Source organism: Globicephala melas, chromosome X, assembly GCF_963455315.2.
Source record: "Globicephala melas chromosome X, mGloMel1.2, whole genome shotgun sequence".
In the NCBI taxonomy this organism is placed as follows: domain Eukaryota; kingdom Metazoa; phylum Chordata; class Mammalia; order Artiodactyla; family Delphinidae; genus Globicephala; species Globicephala melas.
In genome coordinates, this window is record NC_083335.1 from 12,340,162 (window position 1) to 12,363,821 (window position 23,660).

The 23,660-nt window shown below is 38.0% G+C and overlaps 1 protein-coding gene and 1 pseudogene across 1 annotated transcript; both read right to left on the reverse strand.

The window, feature by feature from the left end:
• Positions 1–241: 241 nt before the first annotated feature.
• Positions 242–1,152, reverse strand: LOC132594598 (olfactory receptor 10A4-like; annotated as a pseudogene).
• Positions 1,153–21,191: 20,039 nt separating this feature from the next.
• LOC115847083 (olfactory receptor 5G9-like) lies at positions 21,192–22,153 on the reverse strand. The gene is given in 2 exon segments (XM_030846555.2): positions 21,192–21,604; positions 21,607–22,153. Coding segments are annotated over 2 exon segments (960 nt in total).
• Positions 22,154–23,660: the final 1,507 nt, after the last annotated feature.

Below are 23,660 nucleotides of genomic sequence, written 5' to 3' on the forward strand. Positions count from 1 at the left end.
CTATGAGGATTTAGCACAATAATCCATGCAAAGAAAAGCATAATGCCTAGTATCCACAAAATGTTTAATGAAAGAAAGTTTGATACCCTTCCTGTTCATTAATGTGGAGAAACTTGATGAGACAAAGGAAAACTAGCTATTCTTGACCCTTTAGAAAGATTTCCACTTTGTTAGGGTTTTCACAAAATACCAAGAGCTACTAGAAAAATCAAACTTTCTTTCACAAGGTGTACATTCCTCATTACACCAATTTTCTCAGGGCTACTTTTACATCCCTGTTCCTTAGAGTGTAAATAATAGGGTTGAGGGCAGGGGTAAGTACTGTATACAGAAGGGAAAGCAACTTCAATAAGTCTTCATTCTGAGGCCCTGATGGGAAGCCATAGACAATGCCGAGAGTCCCATAATACAGACTGACCACTGTAAGATGGGAGGAACAGGTAGAGAAGGCTCTGCTTTCCTGTGACAGAAGGAATCCTGAGAATGGTGGAGATGATGTCAGTATAAGAAGCCAGAGTTAGCAGAAAGGGACCTAGTGCAAATAAAGAGGTGCATATAAAAGAGGTCATCTCAGCTACTTGAGTATCAGTGCAGGCCAGTTTCATGATGGGCTTCAGATCACAGAAGAAGTGGTCAATCTCACTGGCAGCACAGAATGTTAACCGAAAAATGTGGACCACGAGAAGGATGGGTGCCAGAAATCCAGCTATCCAAGAGGCGCCAGCTAGCTAGCTAGCAACCCATGATGCTGGAATAATGCAATGGGTTACAGATGGCTATGAAAAGATCATAAGACATGACAACCAGTAAGAAGCATTCTGTAGCTACCAGAGCAGCAAAAATAAATAAATAAATAAATAAATAAAACTGGCAAGCACAGTCTGAGAAGGAAATAGGCCCATGAGGTGACAGCAATGCCCTTAGCATCATGGGCTCAATGGTAGTGGTGTAGCCAAACTCTAGGAAGGAAAAGTGGTCAAGAAAGAAATACATGGGAGAATGAAGGGAGCAATCAGCCAAAACCACAGTTAGGATTACAATGTTGCCCATGAGAGTCATCACATAGATGACCAAAAATACCCCAAAAAGAAGATACTGAAGGCCGTGAAGATCCCCCAAACCCAAAAGGCTAAGTTCTGAAATCTGAGTCATATTTTCTTAGTGCTAGCCATGACTTGGATCTAAAAAAGAAAAAAAGAAAAAAAGGAAAGAATGACCATTGATCAAATTCTATTTTTAGAAAAAAATGAAACTGCTTAGAGGCATCGTACATATCAAGCATAATTGGCTTCTTTCTGGATGTTCAAGATTTTTAATTCATAAATTTGATCACAGTCCCCCAGAGGCCATTTGGAAAGTTCACCTTTGACTTCAATTATCCCTTCATATATAGAATGTATAGGCCCTTGAAACTATGATTATGACATATGAAGATGCACATTTTTCCTGCTATTTATTTTTGAAAAAATAGAGAGAAAATATTCTATCTTTGGAGATCTTACTCTGGTTGTTTCTATTGCTGCTAGAGGTGTTATCATCATCAGCAATGAATATTCTGAATGACTTACCTGTAAATTGTATAAAGTCTATGATCAAATTTGTTTCCTGTTTTAGAAATTCCATACCAATTAAATAATATGACTTGAATTTCAAATGTTGAAGGATGTTTAATTCTTACAACTTATTTAACAGTAAGTTCTCTATACATTAGTAGAGGAGGCATAATGACATGAGGGTGAACTAGTGATGGTAGGGATATGGTATGGTATAATAGAGACACACCTGAATTCAAATTCCAGCTCTGCCACTGAATGACGTGTGCCTTTGAGTAAGTCACATCACTTATCTGACAGTTTCCTCATCTTTAGAACAGCATATTAATTCTATGTAACACGATTTGCACAATCACTGGTCCATATCAGTCATTTAATACATTCATTCATCCATTCGACAACACTTATTGAGTGCCTACTCTGTGCCAAACTCTTTGAAAGGTGCTTAGAATAAAATGGTGAAAAAGTCAAGAATTTTTTAACAAGTCAGGAGTACTCTCTACATCTCATGGAGTTAACATTTTAGTAGGAAAGAAAGACTAACCACAAGTAAAGAGACCCATAAAATAATTTTGAGTTGTCCACTATGAATGTAAAAAATAAGGACCCAAAATAGGAATATGCTGTATGTATGTGTGTTTAGGAGAGGGCTACTTTGGTTGGTGTGGTCAAGAAAATCCTAAAACATTGAGACCTAAAAAAATGGGAAGGAGATAGTCATGCAAGATTCGGGAGTGAGGGGTGGGAGAAAGTATTCTAGGCAGAGGGAACAGGCCTTAAGCAAGGAATGATTTAGAGTGTTAGAAAAACTGAAATTGAAAAATACATATATATGGTTTGGGGGAGTTGGAGAGAGAGAGAGAGACAGAGAGAGAGAAACAGAGTCAGAGACACAGAGAGAGAGACAGAGAGAGAAACAGAGACACAGACACAGAGAGACAGAGAGAAAGAGATGAAGAAGAGATGAATAGAAAAATAGGAAAGGGCCAGGTCATATATGTCCTTGTAGGCCATGCTATGCCATGTAGACGTTAAATATGGTAGGAATTCATTGGAGGAGGTTAAGCAGCACTGTGATCAAATTTACACCTTATAATCACTTTTTACACTGTGTAATTAATGAATTAGAGTGAGAACTTCATGGGTAGATTAAGACAGTTAAGAGATTATTTCAGTGGACCAAGTGAGAGATGATAGTAAACCTGAATAAAGTGGTTGCAAAAAAGTTGGAGGGAAGGCAGGGTCAAGATACATTTTGGAGGTAGACATGCCAGGGCTTACTAATAAATTAGATGTGAGGAGTGATAAAAAGTGAACTATCAAAGATAACTCCTGGGTTTCTGGTTTGAGCAACTGTTTCTGTTTACTTTAATGGTGATAATGTGGAGGGAAGTTTAGGGGAAAGTTCAATTTGGAGGTGTTAAGCTTAAGATGTTTGTTTATGAGAATTCTGAGTGGAGAGAAGTGGACAGCTGGATTTGAGAGTATGTAGCCCACATGAGAACGCTGGAGTAGAATATAAATTTAGGAATCATCAGCATACGGATAATATTCAAAGCCACAATAATGGACAAGGTGACCTGCAGAGAAATTATGGATACACAAGAATGTACTACGCTGAGCTTTAAGACCCTTTTTCTCTTAGGCCTGACAGAAGGAAAAGTAAGAAAAAGAGATTGAAAAGGAGTCAGTGAGGTAGGATGTAAAGTGGGAGGAAATACAATAAGAGAAGCCATGTTTGAAGAAAGTTATTGATTGTGTTAAAAGCTGGTATAAGGTTAAGATGAAGACACAGAATAGTCTCTTATGTTTGGTTACATGGAAAATAGATTCAGTAAAGTAGTGGAGACTGAAGAGGAACAGAAAAATTGAGTGGTAACTAGAGAGATGAGCATTGACTTTCCCTTTTGCATGCTGGTCAGAATGATCCAGCATAGAGGGGTTTTTGATGATATATTAGTAAATGAGGAGCTAATTTTAAGAGTGAAATCTTTTATAAAGTGAGAAAGGATGGGATACAGAGCACAAGTGGAGGGGTTCACCTTTGGTAAGGGCATGGACACTTCATCTTTTTAACAAGAGGAAGGCTAGAGAAAATAGATGCAGTTGTAGTAAGTTGATACATCTAATCTTAGGAAGATGGTGGAGTTTGCTTCTAATGGTTTCCATTTTCTCAACGAAGTAGGAGATGTTATCATGCAAAAGTGAGGGTAAAGGAAGACATATGGGAGGTTTGAGGGCAGAAGAAATATAATAAAATAGTCGTATCTGTAAATGAGAATGATATCCTTCTAGAAGAAATACTAAAATTTCCAGGCAGTATTGAGTGGCAATTTGATTTTTGAGAGCATAAGTTTAAGGTGTAATCACACGGCTTTCTTGCATGGTCTTCACTAGCAATGTTTAGCTAGAGTGGGGTAGGCAAATAGTTGGTTTCAATCAGATTTGGAGTTTGACAAATGAAAACAATGGAAGAAAAGAGGGGCAAGAGAGTTAGGGAATATTTGTAAAAAAAGTTGTAATGAAGGACTATAGATAAGTGTTAAGTCTCTCCCATTTCCTTCTGCTGTTTATTAAAGACAGAAAGGACATTAAAACTGTCATTTGATCAACCCTTTAATTTTTTGACTAAGAAAGAAAATTCAGGCAGGTAAATTGTCTTTCTTAGGATCTAGATCTAGTTAATAACAGAGCAGGAAATGACACCCAGGTCTTATTTTCTGGTTCTTGTTCCTTCTTTTATAGCATGCTCTTATACTTTTTGCTTTCTTTTTGTCTCTCTTCAGTGTCCAGTCCTTAATGTGTAACATGTAAGTACCTGAAGAAAGACTTACCTTCAGTTTAGTAACATGTGTCGGGAGCTTAATGATTTTCAAAGAACTTTCAGACCCATCATTATTTTTAATCTTCCCAAAAATCTTGTGATGTATGTGGGAGTGTGAGTAGGTCTTTGATTTGCCTCATCTGATTTTTCAGATACAAAAACTGAGTATGATGATTACTATACTACAACATTGTATTTCAATTATGGCTATTTTTTTGGAGGTAAAAAGTTAATCTTATGTATGTTGATATAAGTGTGAATTTACAAGATGCTAATCGTATTATGAGCCAAGAGTTTTTGTTTAGTAACTGGATGATAGGAGTCATATGGAGATTGCCATCATCTGAGCTGAACAACAAATAACAGAAACTGAGGTAGCTTTCCATGATGGACATGTAACAAAAAACCTGCTTTAGGAAAAAGGGGTTTGGAAGGTAGGATGAAGTAAACTATTTCAGAGCTCTGGTGGGTGTCCAGCAAAAGTAGTACCTTCTTAGGAGAAGAGAGAGAAGGTATTTCAGGCAGAGGGAATAATGTGGAAAAACATCCAGTTACCTGAGGACCATGTTGGCCATTGATTTCAGAAAGATTGTTTGAGCAAAATGAGTAGGGGGCCTGAGGACAAAAAAGCGGGGGAGCACATACATTTTTGGAGAAAGAAATACCAAAAAAAATTTTTTTAATGGGTTAAAGTGGGAGAAACAAAGAGAGTGATATCACAGAGTCCAAGGAAGGAAAGGAGCCATCAGAATTGTTAGTAAAGGAGCCATGAATATTGGAGTGCTGTGACAAGAATCCTGACAGTACTGAGACAGGGATGTATAAAGTAAAAACAAGAAATGTAGGTTATTATTTCAAGACTGTTGGTGAAGTAAAGGAGAGGGAGAGAGAGCCAAAATAAAGTAGAGGTAGAAGAGAGAGAAAGGACTGAGAGAAGATATTCTTGTTCATTCTTGATTTTGCTTTTTAGTAAAGGAGAAACTTGATCAAGATTCTAGGTGAAGAGTCTAAGTCCAGAGAGAAGTAAGTATGAAAGACATGCAAAGGGATGACTGATGGAGCAAGGAGGGTTAGAGGGGATAGGATGGGGAAATATACAAGTGGAGGCATTATCCTTAGACAAGAAAGAACAATCATCTTTTAGAAGAGGAGAAAGGGGTAAAGATGGGTGTGGATAGTGATTATCAAGATAATTACCTCATCTTTTTCCTTCCACTTGAGTTTGGAAACTTAAGCCATCCTTAGATGGCTATGATGAGCCCATGGTAGAGATGTTCACTTTGCTTCCTCAGAGCCTGTCTTCTTGTTCCATCTGCATATGTGGAGCCCAAAATACTTAGCAGAAACCAAAGTGGATTGCTAAGACATGTAGCTGGTTTGCTGTACCACTACTATGTCGTTTGACCAGGAATAGATCCAGCAACATCATGACAGACACGATATTATATGTCCTTTAAAAAGATCCGACAGGGCCTTAAGAATCATGGCTTTCCAACCTTTCCTTTTATATCTGCACAATTATACTTTACTCCCTAACTTCCCTGGAACCCACCAAGCTTCCAAAAAGAAGATCTAAGAGAACTTCACCCTAAAGGCTCTTTTGGTTTTCAGGCGGTTGTAACCAAAGCATTTTTAGCTCCTGCAGTGACCTCCTTTGGGTTTAGAAAGAGCACAATACTGGCCTATGTATCCATGTTTTAAACACTCCTACAACCTTCTGCAAGCAGGGATTGGTAGATACAGCTCAAATAAGAAAACCAATTACCTTTAAGTTTAGCTCCCAGGGGAGCTTTGCTTTTTAATTGAGAGATCAATGTTGGATTCTCATGACATCCTGAACTTCCCATTCAGTGACTGCTGACTAATAGTGTGAAATTGGAAATTGGAGTATCTGACATGTCACATGGGTTAGAGCCACGATCCATTTAGGCCAGCCACCAGAGGCTGCTGAAAGCACCAAGCAATAGCTTGGAGAGTGTACAATGTGAAAAAGTATTGAAACGAGTGACAGAAAATCTAGGTTCTAGACTTGGATCTCCTGCTGCATGTGCAATCTGGTGTGTCATTTATCTTTACTAAATCCCAGGTTTTCCTACTTTGAATGGGAGCGATAATCCCTGCCCTGCTGACCTCACAGAGTTGCTGTGGGACTCAAATGATGTACGGGAAACCCTTTATCAACTAGAAATCTATACGATCCATAGTAATATCATATTTGAGGAGTGTGTTAATGATGTCGCTGATCACAGAAGTTGAGGATAGTTTTGTCTTTAAGTTCAAAGATATCTGGACCCCTAAAACTAGAAGTAAAACTCTTACTTTTTTACATCATTAAATACCGCCTGAAAACATCTAAATCCCTTCCCCCAAAGCCTTCAGTCAACTTTAAATGAATTTTACATTCTAATTAAAAGCACAACTGTTAGAGTTTGGTTTTTATAATCGAATTAAAAGTCCTCTTACACAAGCTGCCAGAGGTAGTTTTTAAAACCAGTTACCTTGTCATTTTTCCACCCTTGGTAGACAGATTGCATCTGGCCTCCTGAGTAAGTTTTGTCAATGCAGGTTCATCTGCTCTCCAGGCTATAAAGAAAAGAGTTGTTTGGGGTAGTAAAACCTCTTTGTATAGCAGTTAGTGAGGCCTCTCCCATTTCTCTGATGACTTTGTGAAGCATCATACAAAACAGAGCACTTGTAGATACATAACAATTTCTTCTTATCCCAGGCCATCATCATTGTCACCATCTGGTTACAGAGTTCACAAACAATGCCTGGCCCCTCCTCTGTGTCAGTCAGTACTCTAAATGCTGGGAATATAAAGGTGAAGAAAGGCTGCAAAGCTGAATCCATGACTTACGAACTCAATGACTAATGGAAATGACAGACACGTAAACAAAGCAGTGGAACTGCAACATGATAAATGCAACAAAAGGACTCTGTATAACATGTAGATGTAGCACAGAGAAAGGAGTTGTGGGATGGGGGAAATAATAACAGTGAAGGTCCATTGAAGGAACTGCCGTTTGGGGATTTTTTGGTTTATTTTCTTCCAAAGCACTTTTTCATCTATCATTTCATTAATCTTTATAATGCATTGGGTTTTGAAGGATGAATAGAAGTCTTTTGAGCCAATGAGTGGGTGGAGTTTCAGTCAGAGGGAATAGCATGTGCCAGTAAAGAGTGACAGTAGAGAAGGCTGGAGAAGGAGGCAGACACAGAAGATGGCGGGCCCTGTACACCATCCTAAACAGTGTGGACTTTATCCTGAGGTCAGTGAGAAGGGTTTTTAAATAGGGAAGTGGCGTACTCATGTTTGTGTTTTAGAAAAGCTATATACTTTGAGTGGATATGCAAATAAACTAGAGGCAAAGGAGACTCAGACAGGAAGTCCAATGAAGAGGCTGTTACTTCAATTCAGGAAAGAATGATGGTTATTGGAAAAAGAGGGGAGCCAATGGCTTCAGGCAATAGTAACATCACTGTCTTTATCACTAAGACCATCTTGTCCCTTCATCATTATTCAACTTTATCAAAAGTAATTTGTGGAAGAAAATAATTTTTCTGAGTATTTGCAAACATATGAATGGATCATAACCCTGAAGTTCACGTGTGACTTAGTTATTTGGTGTCAACTCACATTTCCCATAGAAACAACAGCAGTCCTAAATCTCTGGCCATCCCAGAGAAATCGATTTAAAGTACAAAGTACTTGGAAAGCTTTATGTTTGCAGTGAAACATAATTGTTCTCTAATAACATTTGTCACATTAATAAACAAAAGAATGAAGGAATAAATGTATTAATATAATTTACTAACACAGGCAAAAGTCTGTATTAGGTATTATCAGAGATGCAAAGATGTCTCAGATGTAGCTCTTGGCCTTGAGGGAAATGAAAAAAATGCTTCAGCTGGACAGCTCACCAAAGTGACACCTCCTCTCTAATGGCCAGCATGCTCGCCACTAAGGCTCAGCAGGAAGTTTCATTAAAAGAAAATTCAATAAATGTTACGTAATCTTCAATACACAAGAGTACTAACCTAAGAATCACACAAGGTGTCGGGTCTTTGATTTTAAGCTCATGAATTTTTCAAAAATGAAGTTTAATGAACAATACATAATTTGCACATGGTGAATAATTAAAACAGTATAACTAATCCTCCCTCCAATTCCAGACCAACAGTCCCTCTCTCCAGAGGCAACTACTATAAATTGTGGGTGCTTCAAGAAATTTTATGTGCTTATACCAGCGTTTATATACATTTACATTTTTTCATATTTACACAAAAGTGATTGCACAATCCATAATAATTTCACAGAGCTTTTTAATTTAATGTATTTTGGAGATCTTTCTGTATCTGCATGCATAGATCAATCTCATTCATTTTAACATTTACATTCTGCCTTGGCATATGAATAAGCCATTATTTATTTATTTTTGTTACAGAGCTTGTTTTCTAAGAAATAAAAACATTATAGATACGATGAAAATTCTTTTTGTCCCCAATCCCATTTCTCGTGAGCCCCAGAGGCATCCACTATGCTGAAGTTGCTGTGTGTCCTCCATGTTCATGTTTTATCCTACTATATATGAATGTATCTATAAATAATACATGATAATATTTTGTATATTTTAAATTTCACACAAATGGCATAACATTTTGCAACTTGCTTCCCCCCAACCCCCGCCACTTCACATTTGTTTCTTTAGACCTATCCTTGTTGATAGTTGTAGTTTTCATTCACCCATTGTTGATTTATCTTGCTCCTAGTTATACTGAATACTGTGGGTTTGTTGGCTTTTCCTTGTAGGCTATAAATAAAAGTCCCACAGTTGGAATTATTTTTCTCAAATCTTTGCTTTGACTTTGCACTGGATAGATTAATAAAAGGATGGAAGATTCTTATAAATTGAAAACCTGGAAACTTTTTGGTCTAGAAAAGGAAGGACATTTATGTTAATAAATTTTAGCCAGTACAAACAATGTTGCAATAAATATTCTTGAAAATGTTTTTTGTATTTCTTTAAGGTACCTAGGAGTTGAATTGCAGGCTCGGAGTATATTCATATTTTCATATTTACTAGGTATGACCAAATTGCTCTCTAAAGTGGATGTGCAAATACTTATTCCCACAAGTAGCGTAAACAGTTGTTTCCTCACATTCTTGCCTGCATTTGGTATTAGCAGATATTTTTATTTGTGGTAATCTGATGTAATAGTATCTCTGTGCTAATTTAATTTGCATTTCCCTGATTATTAGTGAGGATAAAAGAATGTTTTCATCTTTTTACTGGCCATTCAGGTTTTCTCTTTTGTGCATTGTCCAATAATATTTTGTCCATTGTTAATTTGGATTGTTGTTTAATAAATGTAGTCCTTTATGGAATCCATATCTGTCTGTTATATATTTGTTGCAAATATCTTCTCCAAGTCTGTCACTTGCCTATTAACTTTGTTTATTGCAATGTCTTATAGCATAGAAAGATGGAAGCTTTTATTTTTTTTTATGTGGTTAAATTTATCAGTAATTTACAATTTGTACTTTTCAGGCCTTATTCAAAAAATCCTTTCCTACCCCAATAACATTAATATATTATTCTAAATTTCTTTTAAATTTTAAAAGTTTTTTAAAAAACATTGTTATTGAGTCCATCTTGAATTTATTTCTATATATGATGAAATATAGGAAATTAATTTTATTTGTTCCAATATGAATAAGCAATTGTTTCTACACCACTTATTGAATAGTCCCTCATTTCCTCTCATGATCTACAATGTCAGTTCTGTCACATACTAAGGTCCCTTATACAGCTGACCCTTGAACAACATGGGTTTGAATTGCACAGGTCTACTTATACGTGGAGTTTTTCCAACAGTAAATACTACAGTACTACATTATCCGTAGTTGAATCCACAGACGTGGAACCAGGGCTACAAAGGAACTGTGTGTATATGAAGGGTCGACTGTAAATTATACATGGATTTTCGACTGCAAGGAGGGTTGATGTCCCTAACCCATGCATTGTTCAAAGGTCAACTGTATTCTCAGCTTTCTGTCTGGGTCTCTCTTTTCTCCAAATGATCTGTTTGCCTCTCTCTATGCAAATACTATGCTGTTTTAATTACTATAGTTTTCTAAGTCTTGATATCTGTAGGATAAGTACTTCCTATTTATTCTTCTTCATAATCGTCTTCGATATTCTTGGTTTCTTAATTTTTCATATGAATTTTAGAATCAGTTTGTTAAGTTTCATGAAAAATCCTCTTGGAACTTTGTTTGGAATTGCCTTGAACTGATAGATTAATTTTTGGAATTGTGGACATCTTTAAGTTAATGAATTTTTCTATATGGAAAAATGGTATATATCTCCTCTCATTAAAGTCTTCTTTTAAGTCCTTCAGTAGTGCTTACAATATTTTCCTAAAGATAATGGGCATTTTTGTTAGAGTTTTACTTAGGTTAATAGTGTTGCTTGTTATTATGAATGGTAGCTTTATTTTAACTAGTTTTATCTTTCTATTTTTTTTAAATTTTAGTTATTTATTTTTAAACATCTTTATTGGAGTATAATTGCTTTAAAATGGTGTGTTAATTTCTGCCTTATAACAAAGTGAATCAGTTACACATATACGTATGTTCCCATATCTCTTCCCTCTTGCATCTCCCTCCCTCCCACCCTCCTTATCCCACTCCTCTAGGTGGTCACAAAGCCCTGAGCTGATCTCCCTGTGCTATGCGGCTGCTTCCCACTAGCTATCTATTTTACGTTTGGTAGTGTACATATGTCCATGCCACTCTCTCACTTTGTCACAGCTTACCCTTCCCCCTCCCTATATCCTCAAGTCCATTCTCTAGTAGGTCTCTGTCTTTATTCCCATCTTGCCCCTAGGTTCTCCATGACCTTTTTTTTTTCTTAGATTCCATATATATGTGTTAGCATATGGTATTTGTTTTTCTCTTTCTGACTTACTTCACCCTGTATGACAGACTCTGGGTCCATCCACCTCACAACAAATAACTCAGTTTCGTTTCTTTTTATGGCTGAGTAATATTCCATTGTATATATGTGCCACATCTTCTTTATCCATTCATCTGTTGATGGACACTTAGGTTGCTTCCATGTCCTGGCTATTGTAAATAGAGCTGCAATGAACATTTTGGTACATGAATCTTTTTGAATTATGGTTTTCTCAGGGTATATGCCCAGTAGTGGGAGAGATTAGTACAAGCAACTCTATGCCAATAAAATGGACAAACTGGAAGAAATGGACAAATTCTTAGAAATGCACAAGCTTCCGGGACTGAACCAGGAAGAAATAGAAAATATAAACACACTAATCACAAGCACTGAAATTGAGACCGTGATTAAGAATCTTCCAACAAACAAAAGCCCAGGACCAGATGCCGTCACAGGCGAATTCTATCAAACATTTAGAGAAGAGCTAACACCTATCCTTCTCAAACTCTTCCAAAATATAGCAGACGGAGGAACACTCTCAAACTCATTCTACGAGGACACCATCACCCTGATACCAAAACCAGACAAAGATGTCACAAAGAAAGAAAACTACAGGCCCATATCACTGATGAACATAGATGCAAAAATCCTCAACAAACTACTAACAAACAGAATCCAACAGCACATTAAAAGGATCATACACCATGATCAAGTGGGGTTTATCCCAGGAATGCAAGGATTCTTCAATATACACAAATCAATCAATGTGCTACACTATATTAACAAATTGAAGGAGAAAAAGCATATGATCATCTCAATCGATGCACAGAAACCATTTTTTTTTTTTTTTTGCAGTACCCGGGCCTCTCACTGCTGCGGCCTCTCCGTGGAGCACAGGCTCCAGACGTGCAGGCTCAGCGGCCATGGCCCACGGGCTCAGCCGCTCTGCGGCATGTGGGATCCTCCCGGACTGGGGCAGGAACCCACATCCCCCGCATTGGCAGGCGGACTCTCAACCACTGCGCCACCAGAGAAGTGACACAGAAAGCTTTTGACAAAATTCAACACCCATTTATGATAAAAACCCTGCAGAAAGTAGGCATAGAGGGAACTTTCCTTAACATAATAAAGGCTGTATATGACAAACCCACAGCCAACATCATCCTCAATGGTGAAAAACTGAAAGCATTTTCACTAAGATCAGGAACAAGACAAGGTGGCCCACTCTCACTACTATTATTCAACATAGTTTTGGAAGTTTTAGCCACAGCAATCAGAGAAGAAAAAGAAATAAAAGGAATCCAAATCAGAAAAGAAGAAGTAAAGCTGTCACTGTTTGCAGATGACATGATACTATACATAGAGAATCCTAAAGATGCTACCAGAAAACTACTAGAGCTAATTGATGAATGTGGTAAAGTAGCAGGATACAAAATTAATGCACAGAAATCTCTGGCATTCCTATACACTAATGATGAAAAATCTGAAAGTGAAATCAAGAAAACGCTCCCATTTACCACTGCAACAAAAAGAATAAAACATCTAGGAATAAACCTACCAAAGGAGACAAAAGACCTATATGCAGAAAATTATAAGACACTGATGAAAGAAATTAAAGATGATACAAATAGATGGAGAGATATACCATGTTCTTGGATTGGAAGAATCAACATTGTGAAAATGACTCTACTACCCAAAGCAATCTACATATTCAGTGCAATCCCTATCAAACTACCACTGGCATTTTTCACAGAACTAGAACAAAAAATTTCACAATTTGTATGGAAACACAAAAGATCCCGAATAGCCAAAGCAATCTTGAAAATGAAAAACAGAGCTGGAGGAATCAGGCTCCCTGACTTCAGACTGTACTACAAAGCTACAGTAATCAAGACAGTATGGTACTGGCACAAAAACAGAAAGATAGATCAATGGAACAGGATAGAAAGCTCAGAGATAAACCCATGCACATATGGTCATCTTATCTTTGATAAAGGCAGCAAGAATATACAGTGGAGAAAAGACAGCCTCTTCAATAAGTGGTGCTGGGAAAACTGGACAGGTACATGTAATAGTATGAAATTAGAACACTCCCTAACACCATACACAAAAATAAACTCAAAATGGATTAAAGACCTAAATGTAAGACCAGACACTATAAAACTCTTAGAGAAAAACAAAGGCAGAACACTCTATGACATAAATCACAGCAAGATCCTTTTTGACCCACCTCCTAGAGAAATGGAAATAAAAACAAAAATAAACAAATGGGACCTAATGAAACTTCAAAGCTTTTTCACAGCAAAGGAAACCATAGACAAGACCAAAAGACAACCCTCAGAGTGGGAGAAAATATTTGCAAATGAAGCAACTGACAAAGGATTAACCTCCAAAATTTACAAGCAGCTCATGCAGCTCAATAACAAAAAAGCAAACAACCTATTCTAAAAATGGGCAGAAGACCTAAATAGACATTTCTCCAAGAAGACATACAGATTGCCAACAAACACATGAAAAAATCATTAATCATTAGAGAAATGCAAATCAAAATTACAAGGAGATATCATCTCACACCGGTCAGAATGGCCATCATCAAAAAATCTAGAAACAATAAATGCTGGAGAGGGTGTAGAGAAAAGGGAACTCTCTTGCACTGTTGGTGGGAATGTAAATTGATACAGCCAGTATGGAGAACAGTATGGAGGTTCCTTAAAATACTAAAAATAGAACTACCATATGACTTAACTAGTTTTATTGAGGTATAATTTACAAACAATAAAATTCACCAATTATGTGATGAGTTTTGGCAAATGTATACAGTTGTGCAATGGTGACTACAATCAAGATGTGGAACATTTCCTTCACTCAAAAAAGTTTCCTCATGCCCCTTGAAATGAATCTCCTCCACTCACACTGGGTCCCTGGCTACTGGGGATATATTTCTTTTCACAATAGTTTGTTTTTTTCTAGAATTTTATATAAGTGGAATTATTATATATGGTATATAGGCCTTTGTGCCTGAATTCTTTTACCCAGGATAATGTTTTTCAGATTCACCCATGTTTTTGTTTATATCAGTAGTTTCCTTTTTATTGCTGAGTAGTATTCTATTGTATGGATGTACCACAGTATATCCATTCACTAGCTCATGGTTGTGTCCATCTTTTGGCTATAATGAATAAAGCTATTATAAACATTCACATGACAAGTCTTTGTGTGGACGTGTTCTCTTTTCTCTGGGATAAATTCCTACGGTGAGGTTGCTGGGTCATATAATACGTGTATGTCTAACTTCATAAAAATTGCCAATCTGCGTTATAAAATGGCTATACCATTTTTGCATTTCCACCAACAATATATGCAAAGTTCTTAGAGTTGTCCCACATCCTTAACAACACTTGATGTTATCAGTTTTCTTCATTTTAGCCAGTGAATGGTAACTATTAAAAAATTCTATTTTCTAATTGTTTTTGCTACTGTATAAGATTATTATTGAGTTTCTAAAAATATCTTCTTTGCAACAATATTTACGAATTCCCTTAATAGTTAAAATAATTTGTCTGAAAATTCTCTTTGGTTTTCTATGTAACCAATCAGGTAGTCTATGAATAATGATACTTTCTTCCATTCCAGTGCTTTAATCTATTTCTATTCTTTGTCTTATTGAATTGACAGTGATCTCTCCAATGCAATGTTAAATAGCAATTTGGAATGCAGTTACCCTTATCTTGTTCATGGCTCTGATGAAAATGTTTCTAAAGCTTCTACATTAATCATAATGTTTATTTTAGGTTTTTGGTAGCTATCACTGTCAGATTAAACTTTTCCCTCTATTTTGATTTGTTTCAAGGGGTTTTTTTTCCATAGAGAAGAGTGGTTGAATTTCATTTAATTTTTTAAATCTATTGAGATGAATACATATTATTTTCTCTTTAATCAGCTTAAGTAATGTCTTGTAGTAATGGATTTTCTAAGGTTAGACTATAATTTAATGCCTGAAAACAAGCCCATTTGATTGTATAGTATTATTTTTATACATTTGTTGAGTTCAATTAATGAATATTTTAATTAGGACTTTTGAGATTTTTATCAAAAGTGAGATTGGCATATAATTTTTGGTCTTTTAAACAAGCTTGTCTGGTTTTGGTTTCAAGATTTTACTAACCTCATAAAATGGATTGGGTAGATTTTCCTGTTTTTTCTGTTCTCTGGAATATTTTATATAATGTAGAGATTTCCTGTTCTGTGATAGTTTGATGAACCTTACCTGTGAAAGAATGTGGGATTGATGCCTTTGTTGGCAGAGAGGTTGGCTACTGATTGAACTTCTTCAGTGTCTAATGGCCTATTCATGTTTTCAACTTATTCTTGAATAAAATTTTGTTAATTTGGATTTTTCTACAGAATTTCTCATCTCATCAACATTTTTATATTTATTGGCATAAAATATTTCATAACATACTCATTACTTTAAAAATCTAAAATGTTTAGTAATATTCCTATTATCATTGCTCATATTCATTATTCAGGTCTTGATTCTTTTTTAATTTTTCAATCTTATCAGAATACTGTCTATTTTATTAAGCTTTTAACAAATTAGGTTTTAGATTTATTAAGCATTTTTATTTTTTTTCCTATTTCATTAATTTCTGTTTTGATATTTATTTCTTTTCTTTTTCTTTCTTCTGGTTCACTTCACAATTCTTTTCTAACTTTTTGAGTTGAATGCTTAACATATTAACATTCAGCTATTTTGTTTCATATTGCATACATCACATTTTCTTATATCACATCAGTTACACTCTACAATTTGATATATGTCATTCAATAATAATTGTGTGTAATTTTAATTAAAATTTTTCTTTATTCCATTTAGAAGGATTTTTGTCTAAATGTATGGGGGTATTTTTTATTAACTTCTATTTTATTGCATTTTTATGAGAATGTTATTAATATGATATTGCTTATTTAGAATTTGAGACTGGCTTTGATACTTGACTTGTGTTACAGTTTTGTAAATCTTTCAAATGTGACTGAGAATAATGTGTATCCTATATTTTGGGGGCCCAGGACTTGATATGTATGTGTGTTTGTGTATTAACTCAAACTTCATAATTGTGCTGTTTAATATCATATATTCTTCCATATCTGCTTTATCAGTTTCTGAGAATGGTGTGTTAAAATTTCCCTTCTAGTAATAAGGATCTGTTCATTTTTCTCTTGTTCTGTCCAATTGTTTCATCCCTCAGAGCCCCAGTTTCTCTGTCTGTAAAATGCAATGAGAAATTGTGTGTAAAACAATAAGTTCTGGGATTGTAGGCACTCAATCATCCAGAGGTGCTCTTGCTTGGTTGTTATTACTATTTTACATAATACTGATATTAGTAAATCCAAGCCCTGCCCTCTCAATAAGTTCTCAAGAGGACTTGGTTTTGGAGGGTGAGGCACACTGTTCAGAATGAAGCCCAAACAAGGAATACTAAATCATGTTCATCAAGTCGTATTATCTAGGCAAGGCCAGTGACAATTAGGAGTCACCTCATTCACAAGGAAAAGCAGTTGCTTCTAGAATGTGCATCTCTTGGGAACTTTCTTCAAGTCACCAAAGGGACAATGGTCTCAGGGTGGAGTGAGCAATTATAGAGCAATGTAGGGACCAGACCTCAGTATCCTTCCTTCAGCTAAGCAGGGCTCCTGTGCATTGGAACCTCATGAAGTTCTTGAAGGAACACATGGCTACTGGTAAAGTCTTTAAAGATTCTAGACACTCCCAAGGGTCCCTTTCTTAAAATATGTTTCTAAAGAAGTTTTGGCAGTTTTCCTATGAGAATTGGTGTTTTCTCAGGTATCTGAGCAAGAGGCTGAAGTGATTTTTGGGAAATCTCTCCTTCTCCTACCTGGGTCTGGTTTTAGGAGAAAGCCCTAAGAGCAGACCAGAGGGTGTGGTGACCCTCCACTCCCACCCTTACACTTTCTAAATGAATGGGATGGCAGGACATTTTCTTTCCTTCTTTATTCCCTTCTTCCCTCCCTCCCTCCCTCCCTTCCTTCCTTCTTTCTTTCCTCCCGTTCTTCCTTATCTTTATTTCTTTCTTCCCTCTGTGCCTCAGATGTGTTAAGCAAGGGCTCAATCTAAAGAAAATGTGTTGCTACTGACTCAGTCTCCAGTGTTCATCTCTCAGTGCCTTGATGCCACATGTATATAGCACAAACCTAGGATTTTTAAAAAGTGAAATGATCACTCTAATAAAGGTTGGAAAAGTAGTTTAACATGAAAATCATACAGACTTGAGTTCAAAATTCTGACTCTATCCCATACTGTCTGTGTATGTGTAACTGAGCAAGCCACAAATCCTCTGATACTCCTAATAAAGTCAGGATAAAATCACGTTGTTGAACCCATGGAATATACAACATCAAGATGAACCCTGATATAAACTATGAACTTCGGGTGATTATGATGTGTCAATGTAGGTTCCTCAATTGAAACAAATGTACCACTCTGGTGGGGAATGTTAATAATGGGGGAGGCTATGTATATGTAGGGGCAGAGGATATATGAAAACTGTCTGTACTTTTCTTTGAATTTTTCTGTGTACCTAAAACTTCTCTAAAAAATAAAGTCTTAATTTAAAAAAAATTTAAATCAGTTTGTTGTGAGGATTAAATGAGATAATCTGTGGATTTATCATAGTGTCTGGCATTTGCTAGGCTCACAATAAATGCTAGCTCCCTATTCCCTTCTTAAACTCATATCTAGTTAACTCTGCCCTGCTTTGAGCTCCACATAAACACTCTTCAGCTACAGGCACGTATTTGTTCACCCAATGGGCACTTGCTTTGCACAGCCCACTATTACTGGGAAAGTCAAATACAGATGTCATCCATTTTCCCATAGAACTGTAATCTAGATGGAATACAACACACACACATCAAATCAATAGAAAGCAATGTATTTGCAAATGCTGAGTTATAATGCTGGGGTGGGGGGCGCGGGCAGAGGCATAAGAAAAGGTCAAATGGGAAGTAAATACTGGAGGGGAGGTAGACTATTGAAAAAGGAAAGGAGGGGGTGAATTAGTAATACCCCTCTGGCTTTTCAGAGGGTTCAGAAGTAGACACAAATGGGCTTCCCTGGTAGCGCAGTGGTTGAGAGTCCGCCTGCCGATGCAGGGGACGCGGGTTCGTGCCCCGGTCTGGGAGCGTCCCGCATGCCGCAAAGCGGCTGGGCCCGTGGGCCATGGCCGCTGGGCCTGCACGTCCGGAGCCTGTGGTCTGCGGCGGGAAAAGCCACAGCAGTGAGAGGCCGCGTACCGAAAAAAAAAAAAAAAAAAGAAGTAGACACTAATGCCTATGGCAAAGCCCAGTGAAAAGTTCTTATTCTTCCCATGAACAACATTTCATTAATGCCAACTTGGTTCCAGGCACTGAGGTGGTTAGATAGGTATGAGACACCTTGGTCTTCCCCTACAAGGCATACAATCTAGTAGAGGAAGCAAGATATGGGTATAAGAAAAGTGGAATAGAATAAGGTAGTATAGGATGATTGCATGCTGTAATCATTGGTTCTAAAGTTCCAAGGAAGGGGTGAACACTTTTGGTCAGCTCAGCAGGAAGGTCTTGATTAAAAATATGGGGAGTATCTTTGCTGAAAAGTGAGGGTGTTTTGAATGAAGAAAATAGTAAGTGCAAAGGGGAGGATATGAAGTATGGGGAAGGGAAGAGGGGTTGTGAAAGATAAAGTTTGAGAGGTAAGATTCTGATTGTGGAGGATCTGTGAGTTAAAGGATTTGGACTTTATTCTGAACTTTATTCTGAGGACAATAAAAAGCCATTGAAGAGTTTAAAGTAGAACAGTGGATGTAGTCAGACTTCTGCTTAGAATAATCATAAGGCAGCAGTGTGGAGGATAAATTGGTCAGGGCAAGCCTGGAGGCAGTGAGACCAGTTAGGAGGCTACTGCAATAGTCCAGGCAAATGATAAAATAGAGAAAAGTCTGCTCTAGGGCAGAGGAATTCCCAATAAGGAAGGTGTCAGAAAACAAGATCCTCCTCTAGGTCTGGCTGCCTTTAGACTTGAAGCGACTACACTAGGTCACACTTGTTTAGACCTTGCCCAAACCTAACCTGATGACAAGTTTTGAGTCAGGAAGTAATTCCCTGATAGCTTCTTGTAATCAAGGCCTCACATTTTTTTTTTTTTTTTTTGCGGTACGCGGGCCTCTTACTGTTGTGGCCTCTCCCGTTGCGGAGCACAGGCTCTGGACACGCAGGCTCAGTGGCCATGGCTCACGGGCCCAGCCGCTCCGCGGCATGTGGGATCTTCCCGGACCGGGGCACGAACCCGCGTCCCCTGCATCGGCAGGCGGACTCTCAACCACTGTGCCACCAGGGAAGCCCAAAGCCTCACATTTGTTTGTTGTCTGGCCAATCTGAGTAGTGTGGACTGTAGACAGAGAACAGAGTAAAGCTAGAGTAAAGTTTTATGGAGGTCTTGGTCTCAATAAAATATGATTCTTACCACAACTGTAAGTATTCACCCACTCAAAGCCATCTTGGGTCAATTTAGGGAAATCAGAGCTCTATTTAGAACTTCCTCACGTATGGTAGTTAAGGAATTGTTTAGATGTTAGCAAGACCTACAAAGAAGGTATATCAGCCCTACCCAAACATCACCCCATTTTGTCAATAACCTTTGCTTCTAAATTTGCCTTCTACCCTGTTCCAGCCAAACCAGCCTTTTATGCATCTAGATTCTATTATCTCAGCCTTTGATTCCAAGATCCCCTCATTCCCTTCACTACTCATCCATTCTTACCACTCCTCACTCTTCACAGATTTTATTCAAACCACCCACCTCTTCCTAGAGGCTCTCTTATGAACCCAATCCATTCTGCTTCCTTTGCCTTGAGTCCCAGACTCACAGCTTATATCCCTTGGTGCTTATTGATAGGCACCCCAGTAATCCAGGAAGTGATATAACAGAATGGAAAGGAAATAAGCTCTTTGGACAAAGAGACCCGGATTCAATCAACTCTGTATTAACCATTAATTAGCTGTGTTACCTTGAGTGAGTTACTTAATGCTTTTTAGCTATAGTATTCTCATCTGTAAAATGGGAGCAACAATAGTACCTATATCACAGAGTTCTTAGGAGGATTATGAGGTAAGTGATTTGGCATTTATCACATAGAAAGGACTCAATAAATGTCAATTTAAATGAAAAGTCATAGTTCAGTTGCCTTTTGGGTGGGATCTTCTGTCTTCCATAAATTAATTGAAAGATGCCAAAAGTTAGTGACCATAGATTTCTTCCTTGTCATCCCTCTCCACCCCTGCATCTGGTATAGGGCTCTGTAAACAACGTGTTCATTAATTTAATGACAAGATGAGGCATAATACAAAGCCACAGATAAATAATTGGCTATGGGAAAGGGAGTGGGTCTTAGGGGACAGAAGCTAATATAAATTTGAGAGACCAGATTTACCAGAAAGTGAAAAAATTCGGAAACCTTGGGCCCTGAAGGTTAATAAGAGAGGGCGGCATCTTGCCTTATGCAGAAACAGTGTAATGTAGTAGAAAGGGAGTTTCAGAGTCAGGCAGTCCTGAATTGAAATCTAGTTTCCACTGCATTCAAGCTATATGACCTTGGACAAATCTCCAAATCACTCAGGGCCTCAGTTTCCTCATCTGTAAAATTAAAATAATAATATTTGACTTCCAGAGTTGTGGAGAGGATTCAAGGTCTAACCTATTTAAAATGCCTAGAATAATGCTTGAGACATGGTTGGTGGCCAAAAACACATCACCTACCTCTTCTTCCCTTCTCTGTCCTTCCTTTATTGCATTGAACATCATGGAAATCTGGGTATGGGGAGGGGGAAGAATTGTGAGGTCTTCCTGAGAACATTCCCAAATGTTTCCTTCACATCTTTGTTCCTCAGACTGTAGATCATGGGGTTGAGCATGGGGATGACCACTGTGTAAAATACAGAGAACAGCCTTTCCCTGCCTAGTAAGTACTCAGAGGTTGGGCACGAGTAAATGAATACCATGGTTCCATAGTACAAACTGACATCAGTCAGGTGGGATGCACAAGTAGAGAATGTCTTATGTTTGCCCTGGGCTGAGGGGATTCTGATGATAGCCATGAAGACACATGTGTAGGAGACCAGGACTACTGTAAGGGACACAGACACATTAAAACCACCACAAACAAACAGGAGGAGCCGAAGGACCTGTGTGTCAGAGCAGGAGAGTTTTAAAGGGGAGAAATATCACAGAAGTAATGAGTGATGACATGGGACTTACAGAAGGCCAGATGAAAGGTTGTGCTAGTGAGGAGCACTGTGTTCATTAGGCCCACTGCATAGCTGGCAGCCACTAGCTGCAAATAGAACCTTGGAAATATGATGATATGGTAGAGCAGAGGGCTGCAGATGGCCACGTAGTGGTCATAGGCCATGGAGGCCAAGAGGAAGAACTCAGTGACAGCAAAGATCACAAAGCAGCTTGTCTGGACCACACAACCAGAGAAGGAGATGTTTTGGCAACCAGAGAAAAACCCCATCAACATTTTGGGGACGGTAATGGAAGAATAACATAAATCAATAAAGGACAGGTTGCTGAAGAAGAAATACATGGGAGTGTGGAGTCGGGAGCTCACCACAATGAGAACAAGGAGGCCCAGGTTTCCAACTACTGTGACTGCATAGATGAGGAAGAAGAGGACAAGGAGGACGGGCTGAAGCTGAAGCTCATTGGTGAAGCCCACAAGGAAGAATTCGCTCAACTCACTGGCATTGCCTGCTCCCATTGGGCCACTGCAGGTCTGCGGGAGGGATATGCATGACAATAGGGAGACGTGTACAGCTCAAGTCCTTAAACAGAGACCTGTAGGATCTGGTCCTGGCTACCTAGGGCATGACACACACAGTTGTGTGTGTCAACTGTGACAAATACTTGATCCTGGCTCACTTATTTCTTGCTACCCTCCAGCCTATTGTATACAAGGTTTAAAGGTATGAGAATGGAATTTGAAGTCAGAAGAATGGTTCTTAATCTCAAATTTTGCCACTTATTTTCTCTGTGACCTCGGGGGAGTGTCTTAACCTCTCCGAGTCTTCTTTGTAAACAGGGATAAAATACCAATCTTGTAAGACTGGTTGTAAGGACTAAAGGTGATAGTAGGTGTATGTAAAATATCTAGCAAGGCATGGGAAGAAAGCAGGTACTCAGTGAATCCTAATTTTCTTCCTCCTTCTCCATACTTCTTCTTCCCAGCACCAAACCTGTCCTCAGCCAAAGTTTAACCTGAATATAAAGTCAAGGACACAAATCTTAGACATGGGAGGGACTCTACAAACTAGTTTTTTCATTATCAGTTGTGTGTTTGAGGGACAGCAGGGGATGAGTGGAGGGGGAATATAATATAAAACAATAAAATACAGAGGTAAGAGGGCAAGCTCCAGGATCAATTATAGGGGGGTTAGAATCCAATACTATGGCTTACTAGCTGTGTGACCTTAGACAAGCTAGTTAACCTATCTGAGCTTCAGTTTCCTCACCTTTAATATGACAGTACCAAAATTTTCCTACTTCATTAATTTACTGTGAAGATGAAATAATTCATGTAAAGCACTTAGCACAGTGTCTGGTGGACACTAGGCATGTGGTAGCTTTTATAATGATTGGGAATCTCCTAGTTTGTCTGTTCAAACCACACAGAGGCCCCTTTTAGATTCTCCCATTTGCCTCCTTAAGAATCCTTCCCTAACTTAGCTCCTGTTACTACTCATTGTGTTGTGATTCTCCAGTGTGTTGAGGCAGTAAAAAGGGTGAGAACTACTACTCTAATCTAATACTGTTTTCAAGATCTAATACTGTTTTCAAGAGGGAGAAATCCAGAAATCAGGACATCAAAAAGGGAGTAATTTGCCCAAAGTTGTCCCGGGATTTGATGGAAGTCCCAGAACTCGAACCCAGGTGTCCAGTCTACAGTATTCCTTCCACTTGGAGTAGGTAACAGCCTCTGACCTCTCTTCTTTCAGAAACATGGAATCCATATCCCTATCAGAACACAGGGAGCAGCTTAGAAATCACAATGTTGAATTCTGCTTAGGGCCATTTCTATCCTTTCTCTTAGTCAGGAAGATTGACAATGCCTAACCGTACTTTATTTTAATATTGTTTTTCCTGTTAAGAGCTGAGACAGTGAAGGACAAATTATAGCATTGCACAGAGAATTTATATCATTGGATTTAGAGTCAGAATATCTGGGTTTGAGTTCTGATTCCATACTATTTTTTGCTCTATAGAATTTG